The sequence below is a fragment of the Ictidomys tridecemlineatus genome, chromosome 5 (assembly GCF_052094955.1).
Source record: "Ictidomys tridecemlineatus isolate mIctTri1 chromosome 5, mIctTri1.hap1, whole genome shotgun sequence".
Taxonomy (NCBI): Eukaryota; Metazoa; Chordata; class Mammalia; order Rodentia; family Sciuridae; genus Ictidomys; species Ictidomys tridecemlineatus.
Genome location: NC_135481.1, coordinates 44,733,595 through 44,755,664, shown reverse-complemented (window position 1 = coordinate 44,755,664; position 22,070 = coordinate 44,733,595). Strand labels below are relative to the sequence as shown.

The 22,070-nt window shown below is 34.8% G+C and overlaps 1 protein-coding gene across 1 annotated transcript; it reads right to left on the bottom strand.

The window, feature by feature from the left end:
• Positions 1 to 3,238: 3,238 nt before the first annotated feature.
• On the bottom strand, positions 3,239 to 22,018 carry Arhgap11a (Rho GTPase activating protein 11A). The gene is made up of 12 exons (XM_005337131.5): positions 21,117 to 22,018; positions 19,761 to 19,831; positions 17,908 to 18,004; positions 17,375 to 17,628; positions 16,231 to 16,394; positions 15,921 to 16,067; positions 13,535 to 13,609; positions 12,455 to 12,622; positions 9,245 to 9,374; positions 8,090 to 8,198; positions 6,046 to 6,184; positions 3,239 to 5,699 (listed from the first exon to the last, which is right to left on the bottom strand). The coding sequence occupies exons 1-12, from the start codon at positions 21,243 to 21,245 to the stop codon at positions 4,114 to 4,116; spliced, it is 3,069 nt and encodes a 1,022-aa protein (XP_005337188.1). The 5' UTR covers positions 21,246 to 22,018; the 3' UTR covers positions 3,239 to 4,113.
• Positions 22,019 to 22,070: the final 52 nt, after the last annotated feature.

Genomic DNA, 22,070 nt, shown 5'->3' with positions numbered 1-22,070 from the left:
GCAGTGGCCTCCCGGTAGCTCCCGAAACGCTTCCCAGGGGCTGGCGCCTCTCTGGCCTGGAGCCGCAGCAAGACCACGGGTTCTGCCTACTCTGAAAGCGCCTGCAGACCCTCTTTCTCCCTCGACCCGGGCGGAGGTCTTTCACCTCCTTTCTCTTCTCAAGCAGTTATCTAAACAACGTGCCTGGCGGCCACTGTTCAGCATATCTTTAATTTTGTCCCGCAAACAGAATAGCTTTTTTAGTTTTTGTTTTTAATTAAGTCCTAGCTTAAAGAGGGAAGAGGCAATGGTAGACATGACAAAAGGCGATCCTAAGGATTTTTTAGACTGGCAACAATAAGATATATACTGCTTTCAGAAGTCCTTTTACTTGAGCAGTAAAACCGTGAAGATATTTAACATAAGACGCTAGAAACTTCTGTTAAAGTGGCACACTTGGAAAGTCTAAAAGTATTAGCTATGTTTTTTTTTTTAAATCACCCTTTATGCTACATTTTTTTAAAAAAGTATACATTTATCCATAAAGCTGTACATTCTTCCTTATGAAAATATTACTATATTGTCTTTTGTGTCAGAATAGTTTACAAACCCACTATTCTTTATTTTTACTTAATGGGAGAGACAGACTTGCTCAAGAGTCCTGTTCTGGGAGTTTGTTGTTTTAAAAGCAAACATCAAAACCAAAAGGAGAAAGGAAGAGTTAAGCATAAGAGCAGGGGTCTGCTTCTAAAATGGCAGGGGCCAGTTTGGAGACAAGATGAACAAGGTTGGGTGTGATGACCCACGTGTGTAATCCCAACCACTCAGGAAGCTGAGGCAGGACTGCAAGTTCAAGGCCAATCTTAGCAACTTGATGAGACCCCATCTCAAAATAAAAAATGAAGAGTTGGTTCAGTGGTTAGGCACCCCTGGGTTCAATCTTTGGTTCCAAAAAAAAAAAAAAGAAATAAAGAAAAAAGTATGAATACAGCATGCACTGATTCAATCTACCGCCCAGAAAATCATTCTTGAGTCTTTGCGCCCAGGGTTAACTTTAAAGCAATTAACATGGGAAATGGGATCTGGGAAGGTTTTCCAAAGGTGGAGTTCAAAAAGAAGCAGAACTAGCAGGAATGGGTATAAAAAGTGTTTGGCAAAAAGCACCTTTTAGTCCAATTTGAGTCAAGAAATCCAGGAAAGGCAACTGGCTGAAGGGAGGGGAACTTGGAGGTAAAGGAATAAGGTGGAGTTGGGGATTCCTGAGGAGCAACAGGAGGATACCCAGGTTGATCAGATATTCTACCTGCTTAAAGGTGATTTGGTCTGGGAAACTTGAGGCCTTCTGAGGACCCCTCATCAAAGTCTGAGAAAAATGAAGGAAATGGATTTCTTCCATTTTTCTCCAACCTAGAACAGTATTAAGATAAAGACAAATGTATGTCTAGGGCAACCTCCCATAGGAGCTCAGCACCAAGGAGAAAAAAAGTGCTCAAGATTTGGCATTTAGTGCCAGCCCCCCAAAAACCCAAGTAACATGTAGAACAGGATTACCTGCAAAACCCACCAACCAGCCAGCCATAATCCTGAGCTCATCAGGGCAGCAGGAGGTTCTGAGACCCTGTATTCTGAGTTCTATTTCTAAATTCCCTCACCAAGGAAAAACTACATTCTGCAGAAACACAAATAGCTCCAGAATTTATGTTTTGTGGTTCTGGGAATCAAACCCAGGGGCTTGTGGCATTTCTAATCTTTAAGGAATTAATTTTTGAGTAGGGATGCCATGAGGTCCTGAGCTTCCTCCACAGTATCCAAAAGAGAGAGAGAGAGGGAGACAGAAAGTATCTAGGGTTTTGAGAATAACTAAGTTAACCTGATGAGATTAGAATCTACATCTCTTTACCTTAGCCTTATGCAGCAAACCCATTATCTATTGTAATTCTCTGCAGCAGGACTAGAAAAAGTCATTCATGAGACACATGGCCTTTGGTCTTAAGGCCTAGCCTCCTTCCTAATGTTTTCTCTTCCTTGACTACTTTTCTGTTGTTTTTAGGCTCAAAGACCATTATGTTATTTTTTTATTTGGTACCAAGGATTTAACCCAGGGATACTTTATCCTTGAGCCACATCCCCAGCCCTTCTCTAAAAATTTGAGATAGCATTAAGTTGCTGAGACTGACTTTGAACTTGCGATCCTCCTGCCTCAGCCCCGCAAGTCACTGGGATTACAGGCATGCACCACCATGCCTGGCGTGGTTTTAAATGTTTATGATTGATGTTAACTGAGTTCTTTAAGTCCTGAATTCTATTTTAGTATTGTTCACTGTTAATGCCATGAAGTTAACATTATCTCTGTTCTGTGTAAGAAAAAGACATTAATTCAACTCTAAACTCTAACTTTTTAGATTTTCTCCAATTATTGTTTCCAAGCTATTGATTTCCATACTCTCACATATTGTATTGCAGCTTTTAGCTAACAAAAATAGGAGTGGGTATTTAAAATAATGAACATCTTTCATTACTGACTCATCTCTCAGAAAAGCCAGTAATTCAGGTGATTTGTACAGTTAACATTCCATGCCTTCTTACTGCATTAGTGTTACAATTCAACATTTTACCCCTCTTCCCCACAGTTACAAAATGACATCAAAAACTTTAGAAGTGAAAACTGCTTTAAGTCAGACAACATAAATCTCAATGTAAGAATGCTTTCTGCCTCTACTTACTATTAGAAATATAGGCTGAGCATCCCTAATCCAATCCAAAATCTGTAATGCTCTGAAATCATTAGTGTTTTGAACACTGACATGAGGATCAAAGTTTCAGATTATAGATAAAAAGAAAAAAAAAATCTGGAGGTGTTGCTCAGTGGTAGAATGCATTCGGAACATACCCAAGACCCTGGTTTGATCCACAACATCCTAAAAAGTGTTTCAAATTTTACATTAGGAATGTTCCACCAATGAAGTCTATGTAAATATTTCAAAATCTGAAACATTTCTGGTCCCAGTTTAATTAAGGTATCCTCAACCTGTACCATAAACATCTAAAATGTATATATAGTCTATATTACAGACTTGTTTGATATCAGATAAACATGTGTATAACTACAGATTAGTTTTGAGAAATGATTAATTTTGAGGTTATAAATATAGAAAAGAGGACAAAAGCTTTAAAATAAATTTAGACAGATATGCTTGACAATTTGATTCAAGTTATGGCACTTTGGATTCCACTTTGGATTTGAGTCTCAGGCAAGTCATTTTGCAGAAAGTTATCTTTAATATCTATGCTAAATAAATAACATTTATACACAAGATAAAACCATCATAAAATTTACAGAGGTGCATCTACTATTCAAATTCTAAAATCCAGCATCTGCAATATTTAAAAAATCATCTTGATTAAATTTTCAAGTTCAATTATTCCTCCTTAAATAATTTCCAATTCTGTATTGGACAAAACAGATACAAATGCGTTTGTGCAAATTACTTTTAGAAACAGAGTATGGCCTAAAAATAATGTGTAAGCACAGTTTAGTCATCATTCTGCTTTAGCCATCATTGAACACAACTGTACATTTACAGGAGATACATAAACCAGATGAATCTGCCCCAAAATAGGAATAAAGTATCAAGATACCAGAGTGAAGTAAATGGATTTCCAGGAATTTAGGTAAAGACAATAACCATAAATATAATTCAAGACAAAAGATTTGTGGGGCTTACCCCTTCCCTTTCCATAGTACAGATTTTTTTTTTAAAATAGAAACCTTATCTGACTTGAAGGTATAACAAAAAAATAGACACAACTTGTTTCACTCTTCCCATCACACATACAAAATAAAAATCATGCCATTTTCAAAAATTAATTTTTTCTAAATCCAAGCAACAATTTCTTTAAAACAGTAAGTTTCAAAGAGATCACAACAAAATTAAAGTTTAAATACTACTACAATTAAGAAAAACATAGTAGTCACATGTACAAGTATAAAAATCCAAGTTGTTATGCTGTGAAATTAAAATGTTTGAGAAAACCTACTGCTTAACAATACAAACTAATATGTGGATTATCCTACAAGTCACATAATCAATTGCTAATTTTATTTACATTAATGTCAAGTATAACATTTGCCTATTACAAATCTACAGGTTTACTTGTTGGTAGTAGTTGAGTCTTTCCAATAGGATTTTTTGGAGAACCTTTGTACCAGACCCTTTCTCTTTCTGATGGTTTCCTAAGGACCTTATTTTTTATCTCAGGAGAAAAACCCACATTGTTATTTACAACAGATTTTAATATATTATGATTAGTCAGGTCATCAAAGGGAACCTTAATTTGGCCATCCGATATCACCTCCTGCTTGCAAACTCTAGTAGACCCAAGAGAAGCATTCACAGAACCCGGGTGCTGCTTCTTCTTTAAGGAAGATGTAGAGGTTAACTCCACGCTTGATTTTGAAATTTCACCAATGACAGACTGTTCATGCGATGTAGACCTCTGACCTTTAGGAACTGACTTCATATGTGAAATAGAGGAATCTTTTGACGTACTTTCTGTACAAGAGGGAAGAGCACTGTCACAGCTCACTGATTTAACCAAGGGAGAAGCAACATCACCAAGACTTGCCAACTTCTGCTCTTTAGGTTGTCTGTTATATTCCAACAAAGAATTAATTCTTCTGACAGACTGACGGACTGGAGTGCGCTGAAACTTAAGAGGTGACTTCACTTTTATTTTACTTGGTTCATTTAAAGAAAGTTTATTAAACCACTGTATATGATCTGAAACTTTTCCATGTTCTGTCATTTGTAAACTTTCAGAAACCGTTTTTTCACATTTTTCTACAAGTGATCGTTGTTTAGCAATTCTCATAGGCCTGGGTTTAGAAAGGGCTGTTATATGACAAGTACTCTGCGGTGAGAAAGAGGATTTATCCTCTTTTTCCCTAGAAGCTGTACATTTCACTAAGTTCTCTTTGATCATGTTCTCATTCTCCTTTGATTTAGTATTTAGTTTATTTTGTGGGAACCACTGCTCCTTAATTTGTTCATCATTGGGGAATTTTTGCTCATTTAAGTAATCTTTTGAATGAATGTCTTTTTCATGTTCTACCTTTATCTCTGTTGAGTAACATTTTACAGATGCTTCCCTACCAAATTTTTGAGTTTGATATGGTGAGAGGTCTATTTCTAAAAAACAATTTTCGTCTTTACCAGTGTGGTTTTCATACTTTTCTACTGATTCTCTCACAGTCAAATCATTAGTTTTAAATAGATTTTTCTCTGGACTATACTGTATATCAGATGTTTCACTTAATTTTTCTTTCCCCACATTAGTACCTGATGACTGCCTATGATTTATCAATTCACGAAGATTACTTCCAGACTCAGAAAATGCTTTCTGAATCTTCACCAGAGTCTCTGAGGTCAAGTTATTTTCATCCCCACTAAGGGAGCTTCCTATTACACTGCTGTTAGGCTTGCTGTGTAAAGTGGAAGGGCTAAGTTCACATGATGCAGCAGGTGACTTCTCAACAGTTATATCAGGTTCCAAAGAAAAGTTTCCCACCTCAAGATTTCCCATTATTGGAGAAGCTTCATTTGCATCCATTTCTTGAAAACTTGAATTACTAGGTCCTGTCCAAGACATCCGGTAACTTGTTTCATTTAGTCGTTCAGGAGTTAATAAGTTTTCCTCAGACTTACTGATCTTTTTTGAACCTAAAATAAAGCAGTTAAGTGCTTTTAATCCATTATATCTGATCTAGTTTTGAAATATTACCCAAATGCCTGGCAAATAAATGTATTAAGCATTTACTTCTAAAAAATTAAACACCTGTGTTGAAAGAAATAATTTTTACTATAAAAAGTAAAATATTTTGATATTTACACTTATAAGTATCCTTTAGTTACTGTTAGAAAAATACAGTACAAGTCAAATATTTTCACTATTCAAACATAAACTTTTAATTTCTAGATTAGCATATTGCTTAATATAGCTTTACATTAAAAAGATAACTAAAACAGGATTTTGTGGTAAAATTCTAACAATATCATGTAAATGTACCTTTCTTTGGTAATCTTTCATCTATATCTGGGCTAAAAAGTAGGCCTGTTTTTACAGATTCAATCCTATTTTCTAAATTTTGTTGATTTGCAAGTCTCCGACCAACATTTTCATATCTATTTACACCAGAACATCCATTCTGTACAGAAAAGAAAAATTGAAATTTTTGGTTAAAAAGTAAACCTAGTTAATTCAAACAATTATGACAGAGTACATTTTTTAGTAGGTATCAAAATCTACAGCTGAATAAAAAGACATAATTGGGGGAATTTATAGCAAACACAAATAGTCTTGTCTGCTAATGGAAACTGCACACACCAATTGGTATTAAATGATATAAAATAAAAACAGCTTCCCATACTTACTAATTAAAACCAAATTCTATGCTATCTCTAGGCCTGCTCATAAATAGTGAAAATAAATAAACAAAAAGATCAAAATATTAATATCATGTAATTTATATTGTAGATTAGGAGATTCAATCAAAACAAGAGAAACAATAAATTATATGTATAAATACAACACACAAGGTAAAAACTGCTATGGAGGATAGTAAAACAGTATAGAGGATATAGCATGGTAAAGGTAGGAGTATGATTTTTAAATAAGGTGATTTGTGAGTAAAGAAAACTAAGGGCAAGAGCCATGAAGATTTAAGGGGGAAGCCAGGCGCAGCGGTGCACACCTGATATCCCAGCTACTCAGGAAGCTAAGGCAGGAGGATCAATAATTCCAGGCCAGGCTGGGCAATTTAGCAAAATCCTGTCTCAAAAAAAAAAAAAAATTCAAGGGGTGAGTAAGAATATTTCAGGGAGAAGAAAATGCCAGTGCAGTCTCTGAGGCTAAAGCAAAGTCTGGCATATTCAACAAAAGGCAAGGAGGTCAGTGAATGAACCAGAGTGAGCAAGGAAGCACTGTCAGGAGCAGAGCTCAGAGACATGTCCAGGGAATAGATCATGTGGAATATTATATAGGTCAATAAAGGAGCTGTGGTTGGAATGTTCTGAAAAGAGAAGTAACATGACTTAATCTGAGTACTAAAAGAATCATTTGGCAACAATATTGAAGCAAGTTAATCTATTTGTTAAAAGGTGCTTACTGCAGTAATCCAGCTGAGAAAAGATGGAACTTAAAGTGGGAAAAGTGCACTGAGGAGAATGAATCAGTCTGGAGATGCTCTCAAAGCAGAAGTTAGACAGGCTTTTCTAATGGGCTAGAGGTAGTACAAGAGAGAAAAACTAAGGAATCAAGAATGTGCCATGGTTTTCATCTAAGTGATTAGAATAAGTTGTATAACTGAAATGAGGAAGACTGCAAGTGTGGTATGGGGAGGGTAGAAGAGCAGCAAAGAAACACATCTCAGGAACTATGCTTGGGACAGGTTATACTTCAGGAAAAAATCCAAGTAAGGAATTCAGATAGGCAGATGTTAAGAAATACTTGAGGCTGGAAATCCCAGTGGCTTGGGAGGCTGAGGCAGGAGGATTGTGAATCCAAAGCTAGCCTCAGCAACTTAGTGAGGCCCTAAGCAACTTAGCAAGACCCTGTCTCTAAATTAAAACAATAAATTTTTAAAAAGGAGGCTGCAGATGTGACTCAGTGGCTATGTGCCCCTGGGTTCAATCCCTGGTATCCCACGCCAAAAAAATAAATAAAATAAAATAAAAAACTGTTTCCTTGAGTGAGTAGATACAGAAAACAAGCCTAAAGACTAAATTTTGGGCATTCTGTTACAAAGTAATTTGAAAAGGCAGGGAAGAAGCCAAGGAAAGAAGAGTATACCAGAGAGGAGCTGTGTCAAATGGTGCTGACAGGTTCAGGTTAAAGAAGAAATTATATTTAATTGATGGTTTAAGCAACACTGAATTTATGGGCAACTTTGGTAAGAGCAGTTTCATGAGATTATTGGGACAAAAGTGTTGCTATAAAGAAGAGTAGAGAATGGTATAGTAGATGGAGGGAAAGCAGGGTTGAAAGTAGTCTTTTATTATCAAGCCTTCAGCTTTATGCTAATATAAACAGATTAATGAGATAAGACACTTACTCCATCTCTGCTATTTTTCCCCAGACTAAATTTCAAACGGAGAGATCTTCTAACCTTTTCTTTACGGCTGATTTTAGGAGAAAAGCAGCCTGCTTTTCCTGATTCCACCCTAAAAAAGTGAAATTTAAAACATCTTTTTATAGCATAAATACTAGATATTCTTGCAAAATGAAATTTAAGAAAGTACACAGCAAATTATTATATATATATAATTTTTTTAATACCTTTTATTTATTTTTACATGGTGTTGAGGACCAAACCCAGGACCTTGCTAGGTGAGCGCTCTACTGCTGAGCCACAAGCCCAGCCCCCAAAATTATATTATTAATAAATGAACAGAGTAATAAATTATTATAAACTAGTTAAACTTTAAGATATGATATATGGGGCTGGGGTTGTGACACAGTGGTAGAATGCTTGCCTTGCATGTATGAGACTGGGTTCAATCCTTAGCACCACATAAAAATAAAATAAAGATACTGTGTCCACCTAAAACTAAAAAATAAATATTAAAAAAAAAAGAATACCATAAATGCCCGGTGATTCATGCCTGAAATCCCAGCAGCTCAGGAGACTGAGGCAGGAAGATTGTGAGTTCAAAGCCAGCCTCAGCAGCTTGGCAAGGCCCTAAGCAACTTAGCAAGACCCTGTCTCAAAATAAAAAATAAATAAAAAGGGCTGAGGATGTGGTTTGGTGGTTAAGTACCTCTGGGCTCAATCCCTGATGCCAAAAAAAAAAAAAGATACATATACACTATTTGCATATATAAATAATGTATTTATCACAAAATTAGTTAGTTGCTTATAAACCAGGATCACTAGACTAGACTAGTTTTTTAAACTAACAGAAAAAGTTAAAATATTGACATAAAATAAGATTTTTAAGTAAGCAAAAGGAACTCAAATTAGGAACTGTATTCCTGGTTAATGTGTGAAGTGCACTTGATTACAAGAAAGAATTATAGAGGGGATTTTTTTTTTTTTTTTTTTTTTTTACAAATTATGTTTCAAATATGATTCTTGGTAGAATGAAAAAAATATTTGACCAAGAATCATATTTGAATCACATGATATATACTATTACTACTTATGTATAATATATATACACACAAAAAATATCTGTCCAATGAAAACAAAATGTTTTAGATAAATTACCTGCAGACTTTTTTGCCTGCAATCCTTTTACTTCGCCTTAGCACATCTGTGCTGGTCAAATGGTTTCCACTGATGGCTATGGGAGAGAGTGAACTCTGAGATGACACTTCTGGGCTTGCATCAAAGTGAACTATAAAAAATAACCACATGTAATATAACACACATCCTATTTCTTTTTCAAAGTATAAAATAGTAAAAGCAGCAATTAGATTTAAAGCCTCGATTTCCTCCTCTAAGCAACAACAAAAATCAAAATTTCTGGTTAGAAACTTCACATATAAAATAACTGACCCAACTAAAAGAAAAGTAGGCCAGTTTAAAGGTTACACTAACTACAACTTTTACATTAGTTTTGCTTTATACGCTTGATAATACAAGGAAGGGCTGGACAGTGTCATACATTGGAGAGATCAAGCTGTGGAAGAGAATTGAGTATCCCCCACCCTGGCCACTTACAAAACAGGTCAACTCTGAAAATAGACTTCTTGGATGAATATTTATATTACATACACACACATATGTATATCACACAATGTCCAGTGTAGTCTCTGGTACAAAATATTAATGCTACTATGAAAAATAAATATTGACAAATGTGTTGGTTATCTGAGTATTCAGAATGCATCTGTTAGCCAATCACTATTTACTGATTCTGGAGTATAATTTGTTCAAAATTTTGTCAAATGAAAACTAAGTTTCTACCAGGCACAGTGGCACATGCCTGTAATCCCAGTGGCTCAGGAGGCTGAGGCAGGAGGATCACAAATTCAAAGCCAGCCTCAGCAAAAGCAAGGCACTAAGCAATTTAGTGAGACCCTGTCTGTGGCTCAGTGCTCAAGTGCCCGAGTTCAGTCCCTGCTACCAAACAACAACAACAACAAACATAAAATAAAAATAAACAACAATAACAACAAACACCCTAATTTTCTATATCAATGCTGATAGTTAACTTTGCCACTGCCTTTTCCTGTGAATAACTGGGTCACAATAGAAACAATTTAATTGAGTTGTTCAACATCATTTATATCATGAAATCAACTAAAGTAAAAAAGAAATTATGAAGAAAGTGAAATAGTTATAAACAAGGGCTCCATATACATATAACTTATGTCTAAATTATACCCAGTATATACCAGAATTATCTTGTTTGAGGCTGTGGATCCGTGGTGGAGCACTTGCCTAGCACATGTGAAGCACTAGGTTTGATTCTTGGCACCACAGAAAATAATAAATAAAATAAAGTTATTAGAAAAACAAATTCTCTCTATTCATTTTTATTGAATTTTAAAGAGATATTCATGACTTTGGGGTACATTTGGCTAAAGAAAGCTTTGGTTAACATAATACAACCAATTTGCCATAGGTAGTTTTATCCCAGGGCTACAGGCTAGTCATCTTGAAAATGTATCAGTGATTAAAAGGAGGCATGGTCAGAAAATGTAGGATGTAAAATTTATTACACTATAAAAAAATGTTATAAATACATACTCATGAACTACAGATTAATGCTTATATATAATAAAGCATGTTATCTGCTATATAAATATTTACTTAGAAATCAACCTATTTTCATTCTTTCAGATGGAATTTATTAAATAATGGATGAAAAAATCTGGGTCAAAGAAAAATGGTGAGTTAAAAATAATAGGAACTGTGGTGGAACTTTTTTAAATATAAAGAAGTCACTAATTACCCAGGTTCAAATTAACGTTAAAAAAACATAAGAATGTTTAAGCTTTTAGGGGGCAGCTTGGAAGAGAAGAAATCACAGGTTCATTCCTTAGGGAAGATATTGTTATGCTAATAAGTAAAGGTAGGTAAAGCTACAATTCCCATCTGCCATTTGTAAAGTCTTCCAAACTAAAAGACCTAATGTTACTTCCAAGGAGTTTAAATCTCTAATCTCTTACTCCTGAAATAACTACAGATGTTAATCATCAGAATTCTTACACTTTCATAAGTCACACAGAACCTCTGAAGAGGGTTTTTCTTCAAAATTCACAAGTTTATTCCCTTTAATTTAAGGAAAGCATAAGTCTTTGAATAACAGGAAAAAAACAAAATGACTAATGGCTTTTCGGGAGAAAAGTTCAAAACTCAACTACTGAATTCCATTTTCTGAAATCAAAAAATATGTAAGATGGGCTGGGGATGTGGCTCAAGCAGTAGCACGCTCGCCTGGCATGCGTGCAGCCCAGGTTCAATCCTCAGCACCACATACAAACAAAGATGTTGTACACACCAAAAAAACTAAAAAAAATAAATATTAAAATTCTCTCTCTCTCTCTCTTAAAAAAAAATATGTAAGAAAGGACTCAGATACCACTAATATTTTGTTTAAATGAGAGACAAATACAAGATGGGAATGGTAGGGTTTATTTATTTTTTTAATCATAAAGTTAGTGTAAGTCAACTTTTATTCTGTACATGCTAAAAGAGCCAATTAAATCTAAGATTACAGTAACAAAAATTTAGTATTCAATAGCTAGGAGAGGACTTTGTTCCAGACACAAAAAAATGTAAATGTCTGAAATTATGTCAATTGTCCTGATCTAATAATTACACACTTGTGTACATGTACTGAAATATCCACATATTGTGTACATGTTTTGAAACATACCATACCCCATAAATTACTATTTGTCAATTAAAAATAAACCCCTTGAAATGGACATGGAAACCATTCCACAAAGAACATTGTATACAAAGTTTTAAAGCTTTTATAAAAGGTACTTTGGTATAAAAATTATAAAAATACTCATCTCCTAAACTATAACCCTAAATATTAACACCTTGACTCTAGAGTCATGATGACCAAACTTCTGAGTGTTTCAATTCAACATAAGACAGCAATAAAGCCACAGCCATAGACTATAGACACAGATGTAACTAAAGCAGGATTTAGAATGTCCAATCACATAAAACCTAAGCACCAATGCTATCCACAGAAGCCCAAACTCTCACTCTGAGTTATTCATTATAACTTGCAATAGAAATGACCATAAAACACATCCACATATTAATTATATTAAATCAGTGTCTATTTTTAAAGGCAGAAAAATTATTTTAAAAAAAATAAACAGAAATTTGATAAAACGTAAAAATAAAATTCAGTCTCCTAAAGGTGTTGTTAACCTGAAATAATTCTTTGCTTAGAAAAGACACTTACGTTAATGTTTACAACTCAATTATATAAATTATATTTGTTACCTGGTACTGGTGTGGAACTGCCATTGAAGAAATTATTTGGCAACAGATCAATGTTAAAATTGTGTTTGATGGACTTCCTTTTCTTACTTGAGAAACCATGAGAAGAATCTACTGGCAGTTTACGCTTAGCATTTGGTGTAAGAATCACTGGTGATACAGACAGTTGAGCTGAAAATGAACCAAAAAACCAGAGTTGACAAAATACAAAAAGCTTTATCTAATTTTTCCTTATAAAGCTCTTAGAATTAACCAAAAAATGTGAGCAGTATAAAATCAATTAAAAAAAATGTGAGAGGTACATTTTCATCAAACACATGTTATATAACTACATTAACACTCTGTAATTACTTAAAATAAAAATAAGGAAGATGCAAAAGAGGTAAGACACTTAAGGAGCAGTAACTTAAATAGACTTAAAGATGTATGTAACACAAATTAAAGAATATTAACATAAAATAAGAATATTAATAACTAAATTATAGTCAAGACATTGAGACAAACACTGATCTATTGTATTTGCTTTTCATTATAACTGAGATTAACCAGTTCATTTCTTCACTCTGGAAAACAGAAAATACCATATTGTCTGTTATCAGCTCAATACTTTTAGACACAAGCAAACTAGAATAAGATACTAGAACATATAATAAAAAATTTCCAGCTCTTAACCAAAACTTACGTTAAACTATTTTCATATGTTAAACAGCATCCAAATTACAAGCAACTGAATATCACGATTAAGAAAATTAAAGGATTTAGGTATCAGTATCAAGCTTCTAAAGATACTGAAGCTCAGTATCTACAGTGCTTGCCTAGTGATCGTGAGGTCCTGGGTTTGAACCCCATCACCACAAGGAAAAGAAAGTAAGCTCAAAATATAAAAGACTATATTGGGTTCATTATATCCAATGTAATTAGCAATATCACAACATAAAATATATAGTACTATACTGAAAATAAGTGTTTGGATTTGATTAAGCGCAATTGGATCATTAACTAAAATGTTAGATAATCATTATTACAACTATTTTTTGTAGACTACAGACTTCATTTAAATAGATAAATGTAAAAACTACCTACCAGTTCTATCCTGCTGAGGTGTAATACAGGGTGTTCTGTTAGATTTCAATTTATTCAGTGCTCCATTAACAAAATCTAAAATGCAAGATGTAATCATATAATTAAAATTTAACAGCTATCAGCCTTTCACCAAGTCTTAGAGATACTAGTGATCTTTTAACATCGAACTTTTATATCAACTTATAAAAACACTGAAATTATTCTCATTTAAAAAGAATGATTTCAACATAGGAAAAACTGGACAGCAGGAATAGATGAAAGAAAAAATATAAAAACAAATCATAAACAGTATAAGCAAAAGAACAAGTATCTGAAAACAACAAATCACTAAGTTTGACTAAAGTTTAGGTAGTATAAAAGAGAGACAGGCTAGAGCAATCCTATGAAAGACCTCTACTAAAATTTAAGCTGTAAATATTAGTATTATCAAGGAGAGTTTTTTAAAGATGTGAGAGATACTTGACTTCAGCAATAAGAGGGTGAATTCAAGGAGGAGGCTCAAAGTCTACGGAAATTCTTAGTTAGATGCAGTAAAGAATGAACATTAGATGCAAAGAATGAACCTTAGAATTTGAAAAATGTGAATAGAGATGGTGAAGTAATAACAGTTATGAGCCCAGGGTTTAAAGCCTGAGAGTCGAAGGAATGGTGATGGTGCTAGTGTTTTATTTATTTGTTTGTTGTAGGTGGGCATACAATCTTTATTTCATTTTTATGTGGTGTTGAGGATCGAACCCATGCCTCACGTGTGCTAGGCGAGCGCTCTACCACTAAGCCAAACCCCAGCACCCCCCACATTAATACCTTTATTTATTTATTTATATGTGGTGTTGAAGATCAAACCCAGGGCCTCGCACATGCTAAGCGAGCGCTCTACCGCTGAGCCAGAACCCCAGCCCCTGGTGTTAATGTTAAAATAGAATTTTTTTGCTTTTGCTTTGTTTTATTTTTTTTAGAAAATGGAATTCAACAGAATTGGTTTTTAAAGAGCTAGAGATTGTCATTTCCAAAATGCCAAACTTAAAGCACCAAGGAAGAACAGAAGACTGCCTTAGTAGGTCATTAGTAAAGTGGAACTGATGTTTAGAGATCTGGTGGTCATCTATTTAATTGGAAATGAACTGAAACTATAGGAATGGATGAGATCACAAAAGGAAAGATGACAATAAAAATGATCTGTGTCAAAGAAATAGCTATATTTGTAGTAGGACGATTTATGAGTTAAACTGTGTGTTCCAGAAATACCACCAGAAGCTAGGCAGAGGTAAGAAAGCATTATCTCCTACAGATGTGAAAGGCCTAGCTGACACCTTGGTTGCAGTCTTGCCTGGAGAACTGTGAGATATATTTCTGTTGTTTTAAGTCACTTAAATTTATGGTACTTTGCTACCATAAACTAGCCTTAGGGAAATAATATAGAAGTCATAAGGGGAATCTACAAGGATGCAAGAAGAAACAAAAGAAAACAATTAACACAAATCAATAGATATAAAAGGAATGATAGTTAGCTATTTGTTCTTGTAGTCAAAAGAAAAACTTCCTACCTAAGGTGGTAGAAATTTATTAAGAAGGAGAAATGATCTGTGTCTTCTTAACCAAGAGGTAAGAAATCTTACTATCAATCTCACCATAATATAACTTTTGATCTTTTTGATCCTTCCCAATAATATTCATTCATTATTTAGTTTGCACTTCTAACTAAATTCACACCACTTTCTAGTTCAAAGATCTCACACTTATGTTATCGCCACACGTATTTTGACCATTCTCCCTGCCTCCAATTTTAAATTAAGTCATAATTTTCAAAAAATACTTTAATCATGTCATTCCTCAATTTATAAATCTTCAATGGTTCACCAACATGCAGGTTAATATTCTAGTTCTTTAGCCTGGCATCAAGCTCACCATAATACCATGCTAATCCATACAATGAATCCTTTATTCAAGTCACACTAGTTTACTTACAGACACAGATATAGATTACATCTTCCCCATACAAGTAATTCTTCATAGCACACTTCCTATCTCTTAGAGGATACAAGTTTTCTGATCTTCCACAAAATTCCCCTTGATTCCATCCAGTCTTCAAGGAGGCTTAGTTTGTCTTCCTCTTTGAGGAGTCCCTTGATCCTTATGACCCAAAGAACTTTTCTTCTTTGAAGACATTTTACATTTTTGCTAAAGATTTAGTACTTAATATTAGAGTGTATTGTCACTTTAACTTTTCTCATGCATATGTCATGTTTTTCCAACTATGCTCTAAGCATCAGAAAGACACATATCATAGCTTATGCTTCTTGATGTTCAAATACATTTTAGATAAAAGAAAATCATTTAGATAAAAGTAAATCATAGTACTCCTCCCTAAAATGAGACTGACACTTACTTCCAACACTTTGTCTTCGCCTTTTCTTATATTCACCAGGAGTTTCATATTCACCCTCTTCAAAGCCTTCCAGTGATGGAGTAGCACAGAGACCATCAATGCCCAACATAGCTGGTATCTTTTCCAGGATAAAACCTGGTACACGCCCTAAATGAAAATGTTCATAAGACAATTATTATTCTTTCTTCACTCCCTGCCCCAAATATATAGATAATAATAAACCAGTTTTCTAATAGCTGTCTTCATGATTCATTTGGAAAAAGTTGGGATCTCACTTAAATAAATCCTATAAATAACAACTGTATCTTACCAATATCTGATGCATAATCAATAAGGGTTTGTACTACTGCAGCCTGCAATCTCAGTCTTTTTTCTGTGTTAGCAGACATCTTTTCATGTCCTTCACTTGTCTGGAGAAGATTTGGTGCAAATATTACTGCCAGATTGCTACTATCCATCTTATTCTCCCTGGATCTTAAATGATAAAAGGTTTATTAGATGGATAAAAAGATAAAAGTTCAGAAAGTTAAAATAACATATTGAGCACATTTTGAAGACTTCTTACTTTATCAGTCACACACAAGTCAAAATAGTTACCCCTAATCTATTCATCAATAAAATTGGCTTGAACATAATTTAAAAAAACAAAAGCAAAAAAGGACTGATGGCATAGTTCAGTGGTCAATGGTAGAGTGCTAGCTAGCTTACTACCATGTTCAAGGTCCTGAGCTCAATCTCTAGCATCACAGAAATAAAACAACAACAATAACAAAAAACCCATAAGAACCCAAAATACATAGCCTCTGTATATTTAAATATATATCAAAAAATCATGCTAATCAGAGTTCACACTTTACTTCTCCACACAAATTAAACATGTTTATCTAATTTTCAAAGCTACACATAGAAAACTGGAAGTATTAGGAAGTGACAAGAATGTGTAAAATAATGGACTCAATGACAGCAAGGAAAGGGGGAAATTTACAAAGCAAATCATAAATATTTTAAAACATACTAATCAGAAGCCATTTGAGTAGAATAAGTGGATCAGGGGGAGGTTAAAGAGAAGGGAAAGGGAAGGTACTGGGGAACGAATCTAATCAAATTATGTTATGTGCATGTATAAATATGTTATAATGAACCCCACCATCATGCATAATTATAATGTATCAATAAAATTTTTTTTTTAAAGACTTTAAAAAAAAAGCCATTCAGAGGACAATGATTCTTATAAAGACCAATAAGCCATCAAAGTACTCATAATGACTTAAGACAGTAAGAAAATAAATAACTTGGCACACTTTCTTACATTAAAAAGGGTCTACTTTTTATAGTAAGGACTTTTTTTTTAGAAAAATTTCCATTCTAAATGAAATTTATTATCTACAAGGGTAAATCTTTAGGTAGTTGAGAAATTAAGCAATCATTTCACAAAACTTTTAATTACCCCTTACCTTAGAGAAACATTCCTGAGAAAGTTAAAGAAGTATCTTAATATATCAATTGTATGATCAGCCATAAGACAGGAGAGCAACAGTGTAGCTTTATTCTTCTCCTCTGTTCCTAACTGTTGAGCTTTGAAAAGCGCTTCATGCAAATCAACAGGGAGAATTGGCTCTGGCAATTCCCTAAAGAACTGCTTAAGAAGTCCTGCAATGTCACAAGGAAGTGCAGAAGACAGGCAACCTTCACCATGATCCAGTTTATTCTGAAATAAATGAATAATCTTGAGCACTTTGGATGCTTTTATTGCAGATTATCTAAATAAAGAGCTTTCTTTCGTAAATTTTCTTAATTTTTAAACTTTTAAAGCACTATATAAATGACACAATTTCTTTTGAGAAAAAAAGATTATATTGCTGGGAAAAAAGCTATTTGAATTTAATTCTAATCAATTATTTATATAATATTTCTAGATGTTTCAATAATAAAAACTAAATCAGAAAAATGATACAAATGAAAAGTTATAGTTCAAGAACATGCTCACCTTTAGTGCCTTGAGACGAATAACAGATCCTGATTTCCTAAAAAGTCCTTCTGTCTGAATATGCTCTTGTAAAGATGTGCAGGCATCAACAAGAAAGCTGAAAGAGATTTTTTTAAGTGACCAGACCCTATTCTCCTGCCAAAACACATGAGTGGTCCGAGTATTCTGCCACTTTCAGAAACTGTAATGTCACAAATCTCTTTAATCCTTACAATAAAAACTTTTAGTCGTCTTCCTTCCTTCCTAATTTTTTTCTCTAAGGCTCATCTTCTTATGCTAACTTCAATGTGCCTGCTCAATTCCACATTCTCTTCAATTTTATTCCATTTCTGTGCTTCCCTTCAGAGCATAGACTTGTCTTACTTATTGCCTCTACTTCTACTTGACCCTCTCCAGATTGTTATCCTCATTACTCTAATGAAACAGCTCTCATCAAGGTTACCAATGCCTTTTGCTTTGCTAAATACATGTCAATTCATTGTGCTCATTTTGCTTAACCCTTCGGCATTTGACACATCTGACCATCCCTGCTCAAAAATACTTTTTCAGGACTCTACTAGTTTTCCTGCTGTCTCCCTATAACTCCTCCTCAAATTCTTTTTCTGGCTCCTCTTCTTTTATTAGACCTCTTTATGGTGGAATGACATATGGATGACCAAGGTCATCTTTTTTAATCTATTCTCTCCACGGTGATCTTTAAAGCATACATAGATTTAAATATCCATCATCTACTACATTAGCCCAAAAAATAAGGTAAAGTTTTTCTCACCCCACCATTGATCCTCAAAAAAGTAGGATATATCCCAGTCCTTGTAATTCTTCTCATATTAAGGGGTGGATGTTCAATTTTTAAATTTTGAACAATAAACTTAATGTTAACGTTAAATACTTAGATATTCAACAGCTGATACCAACAAATAAAAATGTATTCCAGCTACATACAACTGAGATAGTTGTATTGATGCATAGTGGTGAATGTCAATCCTGCTTATACAGGGTAATTGACAGATAGTTGGTGTTTGTTTTTTAAAGGAGGTTAAGAAATTACAACAAAGATTTAGTCATTATTCTGTGGATGTGACTTTGCAATTCCAAATATTGAAAATTAATATAGGTTTTCATTTCAGGAAAATGAAGTCTTCTATACATCATGTGAAAAGCAAAACAGATAAGTGGTTACCTTACACTATGAATCAATATCTAAGGACAAATGAAGAAAAAATTGTATTAGGGCAGTAAGGGGTTCAGTAAATGCTCTTGCATGATGCATCAATTAACACCTAAATTATTGGACTAAAGTAGACAAAATGAACCCTACTTTGTATAAAGGGAAAATAATTAAAGAGAAAAGATATGCCTTTTAAAACTATTGTCTTAAAACAAACACTATTTTTTTTGATGTAGCTAGTCCAAAATGTTACTTACAAATAGTAAGTGGCATAGAAAAGCTGAAGTGTTATATAATATATATTCGCAAATACCTCTATTTTAAATATTTGTATCCAACATTTCTTAAATAAAAAATATAAAAATTAATACTGAATTGGCAATTTAGTATAGTATTTAATCAGAGAGCTGTGACAAAAGAACTGGTGTAAATCTAAAAATTAAGCAGACAAAAATAAGTTTATTTCTAACATTTATTCATTAATGGACATTAAAATTCAATCCTGGAAATAAGCACAAATTACATTTAAATTATGTAAAAGCTCAAAATTTTATTTTTCACATAAGCTTATGTTGAGAGATGGAATCTTTTGCTGATTTAAAACATATGTGTGTCAATCAACTATTTTCAAGCCCTCTATCTAAAACCAGTTTGAAATATTTATTCTCCATTTCAAACTGCTTACCTTGGAATGTGTCCATATTCTGGTACAACGGAATGGGGCAATGCATTAAATGGTACTCCAAATATTTTACCCTAAAAAGACAAATCCAGTTACACTAACACAAATGCTAGGCATAAAAAAAAAAAAAAAAATGTTCTTCATCAGTGGGTAAATTAAAAACTTTAGGAACAAGAAAATGCATTCTTATGTTACTATATATACCTGAGCTTTTGGTAAAAAAAAAAAAAAGTTATTATTAGACATGATGCTAGACATTTGGGAGTACAAAGATAGTCAAGATAAAGACATAACAATCTAGCAAATTAAGTAATTAGAAAATTAAGAGACTTATGAAAAATCAATCCAGTTAGAGCTTAGTAAGGAAATTCTTAAAACAGAATTTGGCCCAAACATTAACATTTCCCAAAAAAATACTACAGATTCCTTCAGCAATCTTATAAACACTGACCTTATTTATACTTTACTTTGGTCATTTTATAAAAAGGTGACTTATAAACATTAACTTACATAAAGGGCTAACTAAGTCAGTTGATATGTAAACAGCTCTTAAAACATATCAGTAGTTATATTTACTGGCCCATGCTCACTGGTACAGTGAAAATGCCAGGCTCTGAGTTTCACCCTTGTCACTGAGGGGTGGTGGTGGTTACTTTTAGACCTCTTTTCCACACTCTATAGAAACTACTTTTCAAACTATGTCCTGAGGTATACAAGGCTGCACTTTGGCAAATATTTAAGTTAAATTTCATCTAACTATCTTGAAACTCATTTTTTAAAAAATGCACAAATTTTAATACACTGAGGAATCCGAAGAATAAACTTGTGTATTGGTAAACTTAAATGTTTTTGCACATCCAAGAGCAAATAAAGCATCTGCCACTGTTTTTGTACCTGCATTCCAACTTCTTAAAAAAACGTGTCATTGATTAAGAAGTGTGTGGCTTTGCTCTGAGTTCTTAGTCTCCAGTACCTCAAAACCAAATAAATAAATAAATAGCCAATATCTGGAGACATTTTTGGTTGTCATAAGTGAAGTAAGCTACTGGTAGTCTACTGGGTAGAAGCCAGAGATGCTATTAAATCCATTCCTTTTCCCTGACAATTATAGTCTAACATTTCAATAATGCTGAAGTTGGAAAACGCTGCAACTTTCTCTCAGTGACCAAAAGATCCTGAAAAGAATTAAGAAAGCTCTTTATTTAAATATCAATAGGTGACCACATGGACAGAGTTAGACACACGTAACAATATCACTTTTGATCCAAAGAGTGAACGTCTTATATATGATCTGGTAACTGGTCACGGTACCAGGTGTGACCACCCATTTTTAACCTAAATGGTTTTTCCAGAACTTACCCCTACTTCCGTGGCTGCTGTTTCTTGTCTCCTGCGGTCACACTGCCCACGTCCACCCTTGACCTTAATGCCGTAAACAGCCCGAAGCTGCTGCAACAAGGCCAATCTGACCAGCCTCTTATCCCACATCCCGGATACGTCGCCCACTCTTTGAGGCAGGTTCCTGATTCTCGTTCGCCACCAAGTCTTCCAATTTCCAAACACTCTCAGGTTTGAGCTCCGCTCCGCAGCCTTCAGGCCACCTTTGGCACTCCTCCAGCCCTGGGCCCCGGCCACTTCCACGGCTTTTCCTCGATCCTCTATCCACTTACACAAACGCTCTTCAACTGGCCTCTTGATCCAGCCACACTTCACTCTGCTTTCACTTACACCTACCTTCTTTCTGATTACCAAATCCCTTCCGCTACTTACACGGACCTCCCTTCTTTCTCCCTTGATCCTTTCACTTCCTCGCACCAACGCCTGTTGTCAGCTTCTCACCGCTTCCGGTCACTTGCAATGATCCCCTTTCCTCCAAACTTCACTCTTCCCACTCCAGCTCTCTTGATTAATGTAAAGAAGACCGTTCCCCTAGCCACTCCAGCCCAGGCTGACACTGCTGGGCGTTTGAGTCTCGGCTCCCGCGACCCCCTCCCCAGCCCAGCCGCCGGACCAGCCGGCTGCTCAGGCTCTTTTCCAGTCCCGGTCCCCGCCCGGGCTGGTCGCCGCCGTCACCCCGTTTCACAGGCTTCTCCTTCTCCCCATCAGCCTTCATGAAGCTCCCGGCCTGCACATCCAGGAGTGCAGACTATAACCAAGTAGCTCTCCCCATGCCTTCAAGCCGCCGCGGCCGTCACACCCGCAGTTCCAGACTCAGCTCAAATGGCAGCGCCAAACAGTGCTCCTCTCTGATTGGCCCACTCTGCTTTTCAAAATCAGGCCCTCCGAGGGTGGCCAGAAGCTGCCTGTCTAGGG